Source organism: Canis lupus, chromosome 7, assembly GCF_048164855.1.
Source record: "Canis lupus baileyi chromosome 7, mCanLup2.hap1, whole genome shotgun sequence".
Taxonomy (NCBI): domain Eukaryota; kingdom Metazoa; phylum Chordata; class Mammalia; order Carnivora; family Canidae; genus Canis; species Canis lupus.
This window is the reverse complement of record NC_132844.1, coordinates 38,030,026-38,049,923: the sequence shown is the minus strand read 5'-3', so window position 1 is coordinate 38,049,923 and position 19,898 is coordinate 38,030,026. Positions and strand designations below refer to the sequence as shown.

The following is a 19,898-nucleotide window of genomic DNA, read 5'->3' as shown; positions in this document are numbered from 1 at the left end:
AGATTATTTTTTATATTATTTCTGGTATATATCAAAGATAAAGGTAGTTTTGTATTGTACTGTTTCCTGTGACCAGTAATATTCTATGGGGGAAAGAAAAGGAAAAAAGAAAGAAAGAAAGAAGAAAAGGAAAAAGTGTTTAGAAGAACCATTTAGCTGACATTTTATGTCAATTAATTTGCTTTTGAGAGCAGAGCCTAGACAATTAAACTATTTGTATATGTTTTGCATTTCTTTGTTAAAAAAGAAAAAAGATAAGAAAAATAAACAGAATATATAAGGTAAAAAAATACCCTTTTTTTTAAATTCAAGGGGATGAAGTTCTAGAATGGAATGGTAAACCCCTGCCGGGAGCTACAAATGAAGAAGTTTACAACATTATTTTAGAATCAAAATCAGAACCTCAAGTTGAAATTATTGTTTCAAGGCCTATTGGGTAAGGCTAAAAAAACTTACTTCTTAAGTTTAGTAAATTACATGTATTAGCAGGGTTTTAAAAAGAAGTTTATACATTCATACAGTACATGTTAACATGGATAGTTTTTTCTTCAATTATGGGCATACATTTTAGATTTTTAAAATTTCTTAATTTTTTAAACTTGAATACTGGCATACATTTTAGATTTTTAAAATTTCTTAATTTTTTAAACTTGAATACTGGATTTTCTTTACTACATTTTAGAAGCTCCACAATTTATCACTTGTAATATCAAAAAATATTGATATGTATTTTTCAAAAGTGAAAAATAAACTAAAAATATCTTCTTTTAAGGCAGAACTATTATTTTTAGTAATTTTAATTTAATGAGTAGTATTTCCTTGAAGGGAGTCACTAACAAACTTGTCTTCTTATATTTAAAATACTAATTGTTTCATGTCTACATGAACTTTTTATTATTTTACTAAGCATAGAATATTTTTTTCTTTATTTTTACCCATGGGTAGTACCGACTTTTAAAGTTAAGCAAATGTGAAATATTTTTACTTTTTAGTTGGTCATAATAATTGATATAGTATTTTTTAAACTTAAATTTTTAGCATAATCTAATTATCTGTAGCCAGTGGGATATTTTTCATATTTGTGCATAGAGTTCGCCACATCATTAGCTTTTCCTCACTAACTCACAAAGTCCAGATACTCTTTTTGCCGGTCTGTAATTTTTTGGAAGTCATTTTAAATTGTCTCATTATAGTTGGGTTGATGTTTAAATATATTTTTGGAAATAATTCCCTTTTACCCCCTTTTATCTAAAATATTGTAGAGCCATTAGTTCAAGACTTTTTATGTTGAAAAAGTAGTAGCCTTAAATTTTTGTTGTCCTCATGTATTATATATGCCAATGCAAAACATAGAAGAAAATATAATTATCCTAGTTTCCAAAAGACTGAAAATGTATGATCATATATTCCAAAGAATAATATTAATATATATAAACTCTAAAATAAAAGCAAGATTATAAACAACTTTAAGTGGTGATTATTAAGAGTAAACATTGAAGACATTTGCAAAAATATGGTACATTTCCATGCAGATTTTTTAAAAATAGCAACACTATATAATTCATGCTAGTTTTACATGATATGTGTTCTAGTGCTAAGGTAAATATGAGGCTGGAAAAGAGGTAAGTAAATTGGAAAATGAATCAAAAGTATAAAAAAAATTAAAATCAAGCACTGTACACATTGCCAAATACTTTCCGATATGTAGAGATTTAAAAGTTTAAAAAAAATTTTAAAAGCCAAAATATGGATTGATGGTAACTTTAACAAAAAATTAAAAGGCAATTAAAGTGGACTGGAGTAACATTTTCATTATTTTTACTTTTGTATGTAAATAATTTAAAAAGTAATAATCTGCATAACCAAACCCTAAATTGTCATGGATTATGGAATTTAAAGAAACATAGAATGCAAAGATTATATTTAAATAGAAATCAAATCTGACATCAACTCTCCAGTTAATAGAGAAATTATTAGGATCGTAGAAGATTAATTCTAGCTAAATTTAATAATTATGTTTAATGTAATTCTATGACTAATTTAAAGAAGAAAATAATATTTATCCTTAGTTTAATGGGATAGTAATTCCACAAATCATTCCAAATATAACTTACATGCACATTGATCAAATGGACTAAGAAACATTAGCCCTCTTGAAGTATTGATCAATTTTACTAACCTACCAATATAATATTCTTGGCATTTATGCTTATAATTGGTATCAGAACTGTTCTGTCACCTTACTTGTGAGTAGGATGAGTAGAAGTAATTAAGAAGGCTTGTTTGTAAATGTGGAAATTTGTGCTCGAAAATATTACTGAAGCAATAAACATTAATAAATTTTGATTCAAAATTACTTCAAAATTTTTTTTACTTCTCCGTAGTCTTTCTTTCACAGATACATAAAATCCAAAGCTTGTACCTGGTTTTAATTACAGATTCTGATTTCCATAATTGACTTTGAGACTGGTTTTCAAAGTTGTACTATCTAAAAAATTATGGCTTCTAGTTGGTTTTTTTTTTAAGATTTCATTTATTTATTCATAAGATACAGAGAGAGAGAGAGGCAGAAACATAGGCAGAGGGAGAAGCAGAGTCCTTGCAGGGAACCCAATGCAGAACTTGATCCCAGGACCCTGGGATCATACCTGGAGCAGAAGATAGATGCTCAACCACTGAGCCACCCAGGCATCCTTGCTTACATATTTTTTTTAAAAAATTATTTTTATTTGCCTAGATAAATTTAGAAGAAGGTAATGGGAGATAAATAGTTGGTTTCTTGTGGTTAGGTATTACAGATTAAGCTCCTGATTATGATATAAAATACTTATTTTATACAAATCAGTAGTTATACAGAAATATACAATAAAATATATTTATAAAATATACAATACAGATTGTATTATCTTTGTAAGAAGTATAATATAGGTGGTTTTGCACTTTGCACAAAAAAGTAAAAATGAAGAGTCGGAAAATAGAGAAAACTGCTTTTGGTTCTGTTCCCCACCAAAAGTGCAAAGAAAAATCAAAGTGACGTTAGGTCACAGGTAAGTGGTTAGAAATTCTTAAATAATATTCCAATGTTATTCTAATAATTCTCTTGCTCCTAGCTAACTCCAGTCTGCTTTAATATGTCATGTTAATACTTGCATATTGTTAATCTCCTTAAATTGATACAAACTATCTTTCAAAAACCAGAAGTAAAGTAGTTCTATGCAGTACATTTCCCAAACCAAACTGGTCCAGGGTTAAGGTCACAGTGGATAATGGATTAAGCTGAGGTTATAAACATTTATTCAGAGTAATTTGTGAGTGTGACAGGAATGGGTGTTCTCACAAGTCACTTTCTAATCATACAGTAAATGGCCATATATTTAGCTAACTTCAGTATAGAGATATAAATCTCTATATAGGGTTATATATGTGTATATAAATTATATATTCACATATATAAAATATTTTAGCTTTTTTGTTGCAAGCTTGAACCATTTTTAATTTCTAAAGCAATTCATCCTTTTCATTTTATTAACTTTGCCCATGATATTCACCATATTATTTTATCAAGAAATGTTTTCATCCCTTTCATTCAGTAAACTCTTTCAGATGTGTTTGTAAAGCATATTAATGATTTGTAAAATATGTGTCATTTTGATTTTCTCAAATTGAAATAAAATATTATCTTTAACATTTTTTATTTCCAAAACCTGCTGTTTTGGTAGTAAAAATATTGTGGCAATTTTAGCCACAATATTAGTCTGATTGTTGTCATGTTGAAGTGTTTTGCTGTTAAATATATAAAAAGTTATTTTTACTGCAATTTGTGTGTGTGTGTGTGTGTGATGTTTGACATTCATGCACATTAGTAATTCCCTTGATAGTAACTCCTGTCCATTTCCACACCTGTAAAGACCCAAAAGGATTGTTCACACCACTGAAATAAAATGTGGTTGTGATTGCCTCAGGCAGGGTAATTTATCTAATGGGATTTTCACTATCCCCTATTTCTTTTAGTGACATTCCACGGATTCCTGAGAGCTCCCATCCTCCACTGGAGTCCAGTGAGTAGAAGATTTATTTGTTACTTTAATATGTACTGAATGAAATTGAAGAATAAAGATTTAGCACTTATTTTAGTTATTGGATATAAATGAATTGGTATTACTATACTAAGTTATCTCCAATGATTCAGAAGTTGGCAACTATGACAATCACTGGAAACCCAAAGTTCTATTTTAAGATTTTTCTTTTCCTACTTTCTTTTCTTTCTTTTTTTTTTTTTTTTTTTTGATGGGTATACAAAAACCTTAACTGGCAGTACCTTCTGCATCATAACAGTCAGGACTCTTACAGAGCTCAATTAATATACCAATATTAGTTTTGTTTGCTATACATAAAAATCTACTGTGATACTGGATTATTCAGTCTGATACAATCAATTAGCTCAGTCTCATAAGCTAACTTCCAGTGAAGGAAACAAGCACGTTAGATAACTTAAAAAGAGCATAACATGATAAGCACTGGGTACTATATGTAGGTGACTTCTACTCCAGAAACCAACATTGCACTGTATATTAACTACCTGAATTTAAATTGAAGTAATAGTAATAAAATTTTTTTAAATAAAATAAAAACAATTAAAAAAAAAACCTAAAACAACCTATAACAGTGTCAGATATGATTGTGGAAATGAGTGGGTGGAGTAGAAGTGAAGTCAGTGGAGTAGAGGTGAAGTTCAACAGAGGGGGGTCAGGGGATAGTGAGGCTCAATGGTTGAATTATCTACATGGCCGTTAAAGACACTCCAGGTAATAGAAAATGATAATGTATGCCTTGGAGTCTAGACAGTAATGAGATTTTCAGTGAGAATGTGGAAGTAATGAAGTGATGTGGATATTTACTCTGCAACAGATTGGCATTAAATTCATAATACCTTGGGCTTGATGATCAAGTGTTATTATGTAACCCATTTTATGGAAATACAAATACAAAGTGATTTAAGAGGAAAACATGTGATCGTGGCTATAAGGAGGTAGAAAAATGTGGGTGGGATAGAAAAGGAATGGAAAATTAGCTTAGTATATCAAATGCATACCTGCTAGAGATGAGACCATATTTGATTTTGAGCTTTCTGATATACACAGAAGTATAGAGTAGAGGAAAATTGGACCAATTGCCTCATTTATAGTTAACAGTATTTAAAAATAAACTTCTGTATTAAAAACAAACTGATTATTAGAAGCAACAGTGTTCCTGTATTAAGACGTAGGGGAAAAAATTATCTTAAGGATACCTGATAAAAGAAGCATAGTTACAAAGAATTTTATAAAAATCTTTTTTGAAGTCTTTGGAGGGCACAGAGTGATGCTATGTGGCTTAACTTAGACTTAATTTGTGTGTATAAAAAAAAAAATGTGTGGATGACACACCCTCAGGCAATGCTCCATAAGTGTTTTATCAATAAAGCTAAATTTCGAATGGCTGTGGGTTCAAGATGCTTGCCAGGATAATAGCATTCCATAAACATTCTTTTTTTTTTTTTTTTTTTCATAAACATTCTTTACCATGGATTGTGTCAGGGTATATTTTAACAGTGATCTGAGAAGAGAAAACTCTTACTTTAAAAAGAGGAGAGAAGGGATCCCTGGGTGGTGCAGCGGTTTGGTGCCTGCCTTTGGCCCAGGGCGCGATCCTGGAGACCCGGGATCGAATCCCACGTCGGGCTCCCGGTGCATGGAGCCTGCTTCTCCCTCTGCCTGTGTCTCTGCCTCTTTCTCTCTCTCTCTCTCTCTGTGACTATCATAAATAAATAAATAAATAAATAAATAAATAAATAAATAAATAAATAAAAAAAATAAAAAAATAAAAAGAGGAGAGAAAAGCCACACTGAGTGGCTAAGTGGACTGCCAGCCTCCTCTACATGAAGGTGAAATGGGTCACTTGTGAATCACTGGAGAAAGCATTCTCAGACATTCAGGAAGTTCATTCTTAAGATCAAAACTGAGATAGACGGGTGGGGGTGCCAGGGTGGCTCAGTAGGTTGAACATCTGACTCTCGGTTTTGGTTTCGGCTCAGGTCATGATCTCAGGGTCATGAGATCAAGTGTGAATTGCTGGAAATTTTCTCCCTCTCCTTTTCCTTCTGCCCCTCCCCCACCCTGTGTGCACACACTCTCTCAAAATAAATAAATAAATCTTTAAAAAAATAAACAAATTGAAATAGATGGTAAATCATATTTAAAAAAGCAATGAGTTCTAGGCTTAGATGTGGCTCATAAATTATATGTTTATTCATTTTAATTTCAGCAAGGATATTCATAATGGATGATTCTTTAGCCAAGATAATTAAAATAACAGACACCATCTTTTTTTTTTTATATTTTATTTATTTATTCATGAGAGACACACAGAGAGAGGCAGAAACATAGGGAGAGGGAAAAGCAGGCTCCCTGCAAGAAGCTTGATGTGGTACTCAATCCCAGACCCCAGTATCATGCCCTGAGCCTAAGACAGATGCTCAACCACTGAGCCACCCATTCATCCCCAGGCACCATATTTTTTATCACTAAAGCATGAAATCTTTATACCTATATGTGACGTTATGTCAGAACCTAAACTGTACAGATTCCCCCCTCCGAAATATAGAAAGACAATATAAATTGGAGCGAATAAGTACAATATTTAATTATATCATTTCAAATACCTTTAAAATAGGAAATTAACCATAGAAAACAATATGATAACTTTTTGTAACTATCCAATTGAAAGTAGATTCTGCTCTTACTGATGGTATTGAAATATGGTTTTATACAAATAATAGGTGCGTTTAACATTTCATAAAAAATATTTATTCTCACACATATAAATGTGTTACTAAAAATTACTTATATTTTTTATCATTTTAGGTTCAAGTTCCTTTGAGTCTCAGAAGATGGAAAGGCCTTCCATTTCTGTTATTTCTCCAACAAGTCCTGGAGCTCTAAAAGATGCCCCACAAGTCTTGCCAGGACAACTTTCTGTGTGTATTTTTCATACATGTTGGAAACGATTAGTCTTTTCTCATTGTTCTGAGTCTGTCCTTAAAAAAATGAAGGACATTTATCTCTCAATGTCCCCCAAAATTTGAAGTCTGTCCTCCAAATATATATCATATATTTAACACCATAATCTATTTCACAATTTGCATATATTTATTAAATTATTAGATTAGTCTCTGTTCATATATTTATTTGGAAATATTTATTCAGTGCCTCTAATGTACCCAGATGTTATAAACATTCAATGATACATGACAATGTAAGTAAATAAAATGTCCATTATGTTTTGTGTGCTATAAAAGTTTCTGAGGTAAGTATTTGATTAGACATAAAAACTCAGAAGGTCATGGCTCCACCTACTTAATAACCTTATGAACCTGGAGCCTGAAAAAAAATTTTTAATACTCTTTTTAACTTGTTGAGTCATTGGATGAAACACTTCATTTCTTTTTTTTTTTTTTTTTTTTTTTTTTTTATTTGAAACACTTCATTTCTGATATCACTCTGGAAAAGCTACAGTTTTTCTTTCCGTTGCTTTATATATGATGTGGGGAAAGCCAGAGAAAAGAAACTATGGCGAACTATTATGAAATGCCACATCTATGTAGATTATGGTAGAATAGAGGACATTTATATTTGTAACTAAAAGAAAACTTGCTTCAAAACTGTCCTGTAAATAGTTTACTTTTTCTTCATTGGTAGTATGTGGATTTCTGTAGTCTGTTTCTGCTGCTCTACTCTTGGCATTTAATTAAACAAAGAAGGTAACTGTAAGCTTACTGTTATTTTTAAAACCATTCTTGGTTTTAACTTCTATTTTTAGTAAATTGAATATCTTTGCATAGTCCTTTCTGTTTATTTTATCTGCCCTGCCATTTGTGTGTGTGTGTGTGTGTGTGTGTGTGTGTGTGTGTGTGTGATAGAGAGAGAGAATCTCTCATATACTCCACCAATATTTTAGGAGGGATAAAAAATCTGTTTTGGTTTTATGAAAAACACATCTCTGTTATTAACTGAGAACAGAGATATGGATTCATATGGATTCAGGTTTGAACCTTTACTCTGCCCTGCACTATGAAAGACCAATCATATGTTAAATTACGTTACTTTCTATAATGACTTTTGAATATGTTCCAATATATTCCCATTAGACAACTTCACTCATAGTTTTCACTCAGCCATAAAACCAAAGTTAACTTCTAGATTAAAAAAAAAAAAAAGTCATGTTAACATTGTTCACTGCCAGCACAAATACTATAATGACCACTAACATTCTGGTTTTTAGGAATTTGATGGTATTTCAGTCTGCCATTGTCCCATTTTTTTTTAATTCGAACTATGAAATCTTAGTAGAAATATCATTATTTGGTCTTCACTTAGTTGAAGATATGTAATGCACCTTTCCTACCTTCCTTGTTCTGTTCCCTTTCTCTCATGAAAATTAACTTGTAATAGGTTAATTATAAAAATTAAATGAAAAAAAAAAACAGAAAACAACAGTATCTGGTGTTAAGGAGGCTCACAGTAAATGTTTCCTCCTCTTTACCAAATCACTTGTGTAAACTGCCTATTCATTAAACTTCATTTCAACACATATGGTAATATAAAATACATTTAGCCACACTAAAATCATTAAGTCATTTATAAACACCAAACACTGGCACTTAGCACTTATTTTTTTTTAATTTATTTTTTATTGGTGTTCAATTTACTAACATACAGAATAACCCCCAGTGCCGGTCACCCATTCACTCCCACCCCCCACCCTCCTCCCCTTCTACCACCCCTAGTTCGTTTCCCAGAGTTAGCAGTCTTTACGTTCTGTCTCCCTTTCTGATATTTCCCACACATTTCTTCTCCCTTCCCTTATATTCCCTTTCACTATTATTTATATTCCCCAAATGAATGAGAACATATAATGTTTGTCCTTCTCCGACTGACTTACTTCACTCAGCATAATACCCTCCAGTTCCATCCACGTTGAAGCAAATGGTGGGTATTTGTCATTTCTAATAGCTGAGTAATATTCCATTGTATACATAAACCACATCTTCTTTATCCATTCATCTTTCATTGGACACCGAGGCTCCTTCCACAGTTTGGCTATCGTGGCCATTGCTGCTATAAACATCGGGGTGCAGGTGTCCCGGCGTTTCATTGCATTTGTATCTTTGGGGTAAATCCCCAACACTGCAATTGCTGGGTCGTAGGGCAGGTCTATTTTTAACTGTTTGAGGAACCTCCACACAGTTTTCCAGAGTGGCTGCACCAGTTCACATTCCCACCAACAGTGTAAGAGGGTTCCCTTTTCTCCGCATCCTCTCCAACATTTGTGGTTTCCTGCCTTGTTAATTTTCCCCATTCTCACTGGTGTGAGGTGGTATCTCATTGTGGTTTTGATTTGTATTTCCCTGATGGCAAGTGATGCAGAACATTTTCTCATATGCATGTTGGCCATGTCTATGTCTTCCTCTGTGAGATTTCTGTTCATGTCTTTTGCCCATTTCATGATTGGATTGTTTGTTTCTTTGGTGTTGAGTTTAATAAGTTCTTTATAGATCTTGGAAACTAGCCCTTTATCTGATATGTCATTTGCAAATATCTTCTCCCATTCTGTAGGTTGTCTTTGAGTTTTGTTGACTGTATCCTTTGCTGTGCAAAAGCTTCTTATCTTGATGAAGTCCCAATAGTTCATTTTTGCTTTTGTTTCTTTTGCCTTCGTGGATGTATCTTGCAAGAAGTTACTATGGCCGAGTTCAAAAAGGGTGTTGCCTGTGTTCTTCTCTAGGATTTTGATGGAATCTTGTCTCACATTTAGATCTTTCATCCATTTTGAGTTTATCTTTGTGTATGGTGAAAGAGAGTGGTCTAGTTTCATTCTTCTGCATGTGGATGTCCAATTTTCCCAGCACCATTTATTGAAGAGACTGTCTTTCTTCCAATGGATAGTCTTTCCTCCTTTATCGAATATTAGTTGCCCATAAAGTTCAGGGTCCACTTCTGGATTCTCTATTCTGTTCCACTGATCTATGTGTCTGTTTTTGTGGCACTTAGCACTTAAAGATAAGGATAATTATTTTAATATTCTTCCCTTACCTTTTAATAAAATTTTTATCAGTTTTATTTTCATAACATGCTATAACACTATAGGCTTGCCCATCATTAAGTCAAACACATAAATAGAAAATTTTGTCAAGTTATAAATGGTTATGCTTTCAAGTTGGTATTCTTTTCAGAAATAATATAATTGTTATTTAAAAGTTCTTCAAAAATAGGTTTAGTATGTTTTTTTGCAGGATTATAATACCTCATGACTTTTACAAATAATTCCTTTCTTCATTGATCTTAGGTGAAGCTGTGGTATGATAAAGTGGGACACCAGCTGATTGTAAATGTTCTGCAAGCAACAGATTTACCTACTAGAGTAGATGGGCGTCCCAGGAATCCCTACGTGAAAATGTATTTTCTTCCAGATAGAAGGTAGTGAATAATTTTAGAAAAAATATGCAAAAATTATTACTAATAGAAAAGGTACGATATCATCTCCTGGGATATAGTTTTGTTTTTTTAAAGCCTTATTAAGGGGCCGCTGGGGTGGCTCAGCAGTTTAACGCTGCCTTTAGCGCAGGGCCAGATCCGAAGACCCAGGATCTAGTCCCATGTCGGGCTCCCTGCATTGGAGCCTGCTCCTCCCTCTACCTGTGTCTGTGTCTCTGCCTCTCTCTCTCTCTCTCTCTCCCTGGCTCTCATGAATAAATAAATAAAATCTTAAAAAAATAAAAAATAAAGCCTTATTAAGGTAAAACTGATATACCAGAAATTGCATGTAATTAATGTGTACATTTTGATGAGTTTGAACATATGCATACACCTGTAATATAGTTTTAAAATATAATAAAATATTCTCTATGAGAGAATAACTATGTTCTCCCTAAAAAAAAAAAACCCTCAAGCTTTGTATTTTAAAAAAAATATATATACCAATTTAAAATTTTTTCATTACCTTGTTTATACATCACTTAGACTTGAATAACTATACATCATTTAGAATATACCTTTCTGTATATGCCTGTTATAACTATTGCTATCATTGTAGTTAAAATTAGAGTAGTGTTAAACCCTACAGTCTTTTTAGGCTTTTTTATTAAAAATTTTGAGTTAAAAAGAATAAAAAATCCCAGTAGCAGTATTACATGTCACTACAGTAGATGGCAGCAGATTCTTCATTTTGCTTTTTCATTTACAAAATATACTTATTTTTCAGTGATAAAAGCAAAAGAAGGACCAAAACAGTAAAGAAAGTCCTAGAACCAAAATGGAATCAAACATTTGTCTATTCACATGTACATCGTAGAGATTTTAGAGAACGGATGTTAGAAATAACTGTGTGGGATCAACCAAGAGTACAAGAAGAAGAGAGTGAATTTCTTGGAGAGGTGACGTATATTGTAAAGATTCAAGCCAAATGCTTATTGAAGTTTCTGTGATATGTATTAATTGTTATTGATTTTATATTCTGTTTTGGGCAAGACCCTTGATTTAATTTAAGAACTGCCCTTTCAGATCCTCATAGAATTGGAGACAGCACTTTTAGATGATGAGCCACATTGGTATAAACTTCAGACACATGATGAATCCTCACTACCTCTGCCTCAGCCATCACCATTCATGCCAAGGCGACACATTCATGGAGAAAGCTCTAGCAAAAAACTACAAAGTAGGTTGAAGTTATTTTTAGTTACCAGAATTAGTTATGTTGTATTGATCAAATTAGAGATTGACATTCAAGATATTTTTTAAATGTTTATTAGAGATCAAAATATTGGAAAATGATTTGTCTATATAAAGTGACTTGGCAAAACTATTTTCTACATTTCTCTAATGAAAGGTATGTGATTCCAGAGGCTCCAGTTAAAAAACTCTGAATTATCATTCTTTGCTCAGTACTGATTGAATTGATTGGTTGATTAATTGATGGGTTGCTATATATATAAGATTCTTGATAACTTTATAATTCCTCAGTATTTTTAGTATTATTATTAATAAGAGACTTTTTAAAAACCCATTGTAAAGTATGTTTGTTGTTACTTATCTGGTGATTGAGTAAAACAGTATCTTTTTCTGCCTATGTCCATTAAATTTTGAGTTATGACTAAATAATCAACTGAAACTTAGAAGCTTCATTTTGGTAATCTAGAACCAACTTGTTTTTCTCTTATAATTGAATATTTCATGTTAGTGCCTCTCTGATCAGAGAATCATGTTCTCAAAGTTAATGTTTAATGCAGTATAATGACTAATTTTGAAGGATAAGCATAAATATTTTATAAAGACCATGATGTCCTTTTTAACATATGAGCTCAATAGAGCTCTAGCCAAGAAAGTCTTTCAGCCTTCCCACTCAGCCCCATACTCCCACCCTTCCTCTTGGTGGAGGAGGGCACCTAATTGGGTAGAAAATACTGTATATACTTTGCTACAGACTTTTAGCATAATACATGAATAAAAGAATAATTTGAAAAGTCAAAATCTTATTATATAAAATCTCCTTCATTCTATGTCTTAAGTGACTAAAAGGAGATACTGAGAAAATGTTATCTTTGGAGAAAAAACAGGTTTTAAAAAATCGTCTCAGCATTAACTTTGTGTATTCTTGTTCAAAAGTATTTAGTAGTAACGTAATTAGCTTTTTTAAAAAAAAATTTTGACCATGTCCTTTACATTTCATAAACCAACAAAACACAGAGGTATCTGTTTGCCTTACTGTTGTGCAGGATCTCAGCGAATCAGTGATAGTGACATCTCAGATTATGAGGTTGATGATGGTATTGGAGTAGTTCCTCCAGGTGCGTGGGTGAAGAGCATGGCTCTGCTTCACTGTGCTTCTTATGCTTGTTTTCACTGTCAATTTCCAGACTTATTTGGGATACTGAACTGGAGATTTATAGGACAGAGAAATCAGTATTATATTATTCCATGGTGACTTTTGTTCCAAATTATTAAGAAAGTTTGAAATGGGCTAGTAACTATACATTAACTGTCCCACTTACTTAATTTACTTAGGTTCTATCTTAGAAGCTAAGATGGCTAGCTAGGTTGAAATCATTATTTCATAATGCTCTGAGCATAAGTAAAAATACAAATTTCGTTTTGAAAGAATACGTTAATTTTCTCAAAAATTCCATTCTCCTATGTTTTATATTGTATGCCTATGATTTTTCCTTCCTCCATTTCTCAAAATAATGTAGCCTTCCATGGAATATACTGAGAAAGATGCATGGCAGGGTTTAAAATTGCATGTGGCATGGCTTAAATTTTAATGCTTTTGTGATGTGTTTATCACTTATTATACCTAGAATGTGTATGTATGTATTAAAATAAGGAAATGCTTTAGAAAGATTCAATATTCATTTAAGTCAACATCTTTTTGTCACTGTACAAGTTAGTAAAATTTTTGTGGCATTATATGATTCAAATCTATGTTTTTCACCTGACTCTTGTCAGAAAGTGAGTAAAACTAAGTTGTAAAGGCTTATTTTCTTGATGCTAATCCTGTGCGATTTTCTTGACTTACTAATAAAAAGTAAGGAAATGTCAAATAACAAGTAAAGAGAGTATCTTGGAATGCATAATTATGAATTATTAAAGGCATTTCTTTAGGACAGTAATGACATATGACCCCTTAATTCGCGTAATTTCTCAGATGGAGATGCACTTAACTTGAAGGCAGTGATTTTGGTAAAGTCAATGGATAGATTCCACACTAGTGACTTAATTCACAGTTTGAAGAGATACATAAAACTTCTTTAAAACTAGGAGAAACTGTGGAGAGTTCTCTAAAATTAGAATTCATTTGCTTCTTATAATTCAGAGAAAATATAGTATTTAATCACTGTATGAAATTAGCAAATATTCTTAAGAGCAATAAACCTGATGTTGTGCCCATCTATATTCTTAGATAATACTCTGACATCAGACTACAAGAGTTTTGAATATTAGTGCATAAAATTTCATATTTTCTGTTTTATTTTTAAAAGTATCATGATAGACACATTCTCCTCAGAAACTTGAACACGACAGTCAATAGAATATTCATTTTTTACAAAATTGATAGTGGAAAAGTGTATATTAAATCCATTGATTCCTATTTAAATTCCTATTCAGATGATTCCTGGTAGAAGAGTAATCAAGCCTTTTTAACAAGAATCTTGGCTATTAATCAGCCTTAAAATGGTCATTACCAACTCATCTAAACAGAATTTACTTCTGTGTATAGTTCTCATGTTTCATTCACCTGAAATTTCATATTTTTATATTATGAGGCAGGATAACAAACAGATGAAAGAATAAATGGCCACTTGAATAATTACTAAATTACTAAAATGGTTTCTTCTCCTTTCCCTGAGAGATCACAGATAGCAGCCAAAATGGGAGTTACGAACCCACTATAGTAGGAATGAAAACTAAAAACTCACTAAAAAACACTGAGTTTTAAAAATATTTATATTCTGCACTGAAATTTACCAAATCATGATTTTTATAAACATATATAATCTCTTTTATAATATAGAAGCAATGTCTAAGTTGTCATTTCAAATAATACTTATTTTTATTCAGCATTTAAAAGATAATGAGGCAGGACTTTTAATAGAATATGACAAATAAATAATCAATAATATTTTATATTCTAGAGGTCTCTTCATAAAAAAGGGAGATAATGCAATTAATTTATATATTTAGGTATACTCTTAATTGATCCAAAATGGATATATGCTAAATTCTAAAGATACATTGGTGTGGACAATAAAATATAGCAAGTTACACAGTAATATACAATACGCTAAAAAAAAAAAAAGAGGAAAGATGAGTCATTGGTAAAATAAGGGCAAGCAGCAAAAATAAAATGAAGGGATAAATTAATAAACAAGCAGGTAGATAAATTTGCACATGCTTTTAGAGATCAATTATGAATTTGTTACTATGTTTCCCAATATTCAGTATGAAGAAAGATTTATTTAGATGTAGATACTAGTTCTACATTTGATTAGTATACTCTGAAATTTCTGTTTTTTTTGTTTTCTGAAGACGTTCAAAAGCTTTATTTAGATGTCTTACCACAGCTGAATCTTTATTAAACTTTCTAAGACTTTTGCTTTTCTAGGACCACAGAGTTCTCATGTTTGATGTGCTTACCTTTCTCCCCTTAGGGAATGTTTTGAAAGTAGCTGAGACTTTCAAAGCTACATTTTATTAACTTTATCATAGCTTTGTTGTTATTTAAAATAAATAATTTTAGCCACTTAAGAAGAATAAAAATAAGCATATGGAGAATGCTCTTATATGGGGCAAGACATGTGGTAGCCTCAATTTTTCTGAGCATTACTACAAATTCAGAAAGTGAAAATACAAATAAACCCTCTTTGAGTTAACTAAAACATTGAAATGAGCATAAAGTAGCAGTTTCCTCCCACCTTTTTCTGAAGATAGAATATGTGTTATCAGCAACAAATTAAACATAATACAAAGAAAACCAAATTATTTTGAAAAGCATCAAAACAACTATGAATACAAATTAGGATAGGATAAAAAAGGATATTACTTTCTATGTAAATACAAAGAACCCATGAAAAAAATCATTTATACCCTTCTAACAGTAAGATGTCAAAGTTCTCTAAGTTATTTCATAATAATTAATTATATCAAATTATAATGTGATTTGTATTGTTTATTATATACATATATTTCAAATATGAAAGTGTTATTTATATATCTTAAATATTCTTTGAAATTTTGAAATGGTGCTCCAATTCAATCTTGACCTTCCATAATTCTTGTATAACTGATACAAAATGTTATCAAGTAATAACAAATGGTAATTTGAAATGTTTAAGTAATTCAGACCTTGGATTATCTTTAAAAATAATCACCATTTTTTATAATGAGCTGTGACATAAATTCACTATGCGTAAATTTACGTGGTTTCTTTCTAAACTTAACAATGACAGAGAAACTTTCCTATGTGAAACTCAAAACTTTAATTACTATGATTTTTGTCACAAAATGAAATATATGAAATTATAAATTATAACATTTATTGTTATATTATTTGGTCATTATACTGAAGTTTTTAGAATGACAATGTTGGGCATCGTTGATCTCAGTATTGTTAAATTGCACTTAATGAAATGTTTAAAGGCCTTTCTTATTCATTAAGCTTAGTTAAAAGATCATACAGTCACAACAAATAAATTGTTGAAGAAATTTAGTCTCCCTAATGATGATGTTTCATTGGCATATTTTAAAATAATGTAGAAATTATCAAGTAAATAAATGAAGAACAGTTCAGGATGCTCAGTTAAATTTAATGTTTCATGTACATGTATGTAGTTGTAAATATATTATTTTCCCTGAACCACAGAATTTTTTATTTTCCTTTCAATGGCAAACAATGACCATCAGGGAAAAAAGAAAGTTAATTAAACTGTTACTTGGATTTGAGGTTGGATTACTGTTTTATCTTAACTAAGAGATGATATAAACCTTTTTGTTTCAAGGGAGAATTAATTTTACAATGTACTTTTAATTGCAATTTTATTAATTATATTAACTAAGTTATGTTATCAGCACATTTGAGGAATAGTTTCAGATGTCTGAGGTAGATCTGATGATTGTTTCTATAGGAGGTTTAATTTTCTCTGCATTATTGCCATAATCATCTCCATCCCTACACTATTTTCATTTGAAAATTTTGGTATTATATACAGTTTGCAAAATTCAGTGAATATTTGTAATAGTGAAGATTTAGTACTCTTCTTTGTTAACTAAAATTGATATGATAACATTTTCATTTTCTTAATTGCAAAGCCATCTGAAATCCAATTAAAATAGTTGATCCTTTGGAAGAAAAGTTCAAATAACATTTAAAGAGACCCACATTTCTAAGCATTGATTTATCTATTAATGAGAGAACACTGTCAATGAAAAAAATCACTAACTCATTCATTTTTAAAATTAAAATAGTATCCCAGCTCATCATAACATCTGAGGCATCAGTTGTCATACTCATATTCAGTATTTCTATGGGTACCTTTGAACAAATCTGTAGCTTGTTTTTATGCATGTATATGTTACACTCTGTGTACGTATACTTAATAGTTTTGAGGAGAAAAGCTAATAATACTGATTGCATGGCATTTATTGTAGTAGATATAATCTACTCTAGATATAATCTGATATTTCCACATTAATGTTTGCATTATAGAAGAGTACTGACTGATATTTTGTGTGTACTCTTGCCAGTAGGTTATAGGTCTAGTGCTAGAGAAAGTAAATCTACAACATTAACTGTGCCAGAACAGCAAAGAACAACTCATCACCGCTCACGTTCAGTATCTCCTCACCGCGGCGATGATCAGGGAAGGCCGCGTTCACGTTTACCAAATGTGCCATTACAGAGGTAGGCTTTGAAATGGGCTTAAAGTCTCTGTCAGTAATTTTTAATTTTAATACAATGTAAGCTGCCACAAGACTGTTACATGAAATAATGGTTTGGGCAGTCAAGTTCCTTTTTCAGAATCATTTGGAGCAAAATGTCTTTTTATGCATTACTCAACCTATATCACATTCTGTTCTTGAATCTCAAGAAATTTTTTCCAGGGATTTGAAAAAGTTTATGTCTCAAGCATAGTTTTTGAATGACTATCTTGTATTCCGCTGGCCAATTTTCTCTCCTGTTAGGAAAAACTGTATAATAATGAATAACTTGTGGAGAGAAATGGCAAAGAGGAAAAGGTTAAGAGGCAGAATGTATTTTTAAGAAATTTAGAATTTAGAATTGTCTCTTTGAAGCACTTTAAGTGCTCAAAAAAAGTATATAAAACATAAGTAATGTAGTGCTCTAATCCTGAAATATACTTCTGAAATTATAATTACTTATGCAGATGAAAATTGTGGTCCTTTTTTGACAAAGATGCAAAAGAAGATTGGAGAAATGCAGAACAGGGAAATCACTCATAGGGAATTAATACCTTTAGCTCATTGATAAAATATGTATTTGGTTATGATGCCAGAACTTTTCAAGCCATGCCTGTATTTTGCCAGTTACTGACAGATCTTCCCCATTAGTTTGCCAGATTTGGGAAGATTATACACTTTGATCCATATGTATTTTTGTAATCATTTTAGGAGTTTAGATGAAATTCATCCAACAAGAAGGTCACGTTCTCCAACTAGACACCATGATGCCTCCCGAAGTCCAGTTGATCACAGATCCAGAGATGTGGATAGTCAGTATTTATCAGAACAAGACAGGTATTTGTTCAAATTATGATCTCAACATTTTAACTTTTTATTTGCTCCTTTTTAGTATATGATAGATATCTTGGCAGAGTACATCAGAAAGTAAAAGTACTTAATTGCTCGAAAGTGAACTCTCAAGGAACAGCTGTGAGGATATTCTAATAGAAATGCGACTCTAGGAAATATTTGGCTAACATTATATTGTCATAATGTGTGCATTTTTTAATAAATAGAAATTTATGTTTAGCCAGTTTAAAATGCATAGCTTATTGTTTCTAAATTATAGAAGGAAGCCTACAGAAGCAATTTTCAAATATTTTATATTTTGTGGGTTGCAGTCTTTGGGATGTTATTGATGTGATTATCAAATTGTTTTTATGCTATTAAACAATTATGTAATTATAAAATTATGTTTTTTATGTTATTAAACAAATTTGGATACAGGTCATCTGAAAGACAATTGATGTTGCAGAGTTTCTGTGAGAACTTTAATAATAATATTTTTATATACCTAATTTTCATAAAATGTATTTCTATAAAATGTCTATAAAGTATAAAATATTGAGATGGATTTTTTTTCATATGAGCAAGTACTTCCTGGACACAATTACTAAAAATCTACATTACAGCTCTGTTGTTCTACATGCCCATAGACTTTGTTCTCAGACTAACCACATACTTATATATGCCAGATCACAAGCTCAGGATCTGATTTAAGGTTTTAGAATACCCACCTTGCTGGATATCCTCTTCTGGATTTTTTAAAGTGGGAAAAACTTTCAGGAAGGAGTAGGGAAATGTTAGTGGTGCTTAATGATTGATTTTTTTTTTTTTTTTTTTTTTTTGCTGTATAATCGAGGACACAGAACTCAGTAGAGCTTCTTAATCCTTTATTGTCATCCTACTGTGGGAAGTGGTTTCATGACCTTCAAGAGTGGAGTCATACTGGGTACTGAGATAAGAACTGCTTTGAGGAATAGGATTGCACACTGCTCAGCCTGAGCTGAGTTGAGTGAGGGCCACTTTGTCAACCTTCATTGGGGCCACTGTGAATTTAGGTGAGGATGGAAAAAGAGGGCTTCTTGACCAGGGCATTTAATAAAGTGAAATTCATTTGAGTGTAGAAAAAGTACCAGTTTTAAAATAAAACAATTCTAATTGAGTATATTCATGATTGGCTAAGAAGTAACATATATGATATTGCATTTTTAGTGACTGTAAGAGCCAAGAGGACTCATGCTTAGGATTCTCATTAGCATCAGAATGGCCAGATGTATAGGCCTTTCAAAAGTTTTTAAAATACCCAACTATCAGGAATTAGAAATAGATTTCTGCGTCTTACTTGGGGAAGGTTCAGTTTAGATTTGCTTTGTTTGAATATTTTGTAAAGTCACTTGGAAATACGATAGCAAATCAGCAACAGCTAGGACTTTGACCATGATGTTTGTACTTTATTGTTTAAATTTTTTAAAATACTGTCATGTTTATTTTTGTTTAACCTCTTGAGCAAATATGCTAGTGCAGACAATCTGGTTTCTTCCCTTTTCACATTTTCATCGGCATAC

At 31.5% G+C, this 19,898-nt stretch overlaps 1 protein-coding gene across 50 annotated transcripts in view; it reads left to right on the top strand.

Moving 5' to 3' along the window:
- Positions 1-19,898, top strand: part of RIMS1 (regulating synaptic membrane exocytosis 1) — a 477,707-nt gene that overhangs the window by 318,307 nt on the left and 139,502 nt on the right. For 44 of the 50 annotated variants that reach the window (XM_072832402.1, XM_072832369.1, XM_072832362.1 and 41 more), the window contains 9 exons: positions 313-436; positions 4,012-4,058; positions 6,904-7,016; positions 10,385-10,515; positions 11,300-11,471; positions 11,599-11,752; positions 12,810-12,881; positions 17,335-17,491; positions 18,220-18,345. In XM_072832402.1, the coding sequence (XP_072688503.1) occupies positions 313-436; positions 4,012-4,058; positions 6,904-7,016; positions 10,385-10,515; positions 11,300-11,471; positions 11,599-11,752; positions 12,810-12,881; positions 17,335-17,491; positions 18,220-18,345 (1,096 nt within the window). The remainder of the gene's footprint in view (positions 1-312; positions 437-4,011; positions 4,059-6,903; positions 7,017-10,384; positions 10,516-11,299; positions 11,472-11,598; positions 11,753-12,809; positions 12,882-17,334; positions 17,492-18,219; positions 18,346-19,898) is intronic. The other 6 variants (XM_072832363.1, XM_072832405.1, XM_072832396.1 and 3 more) reach the window with 2 other exon arrangements.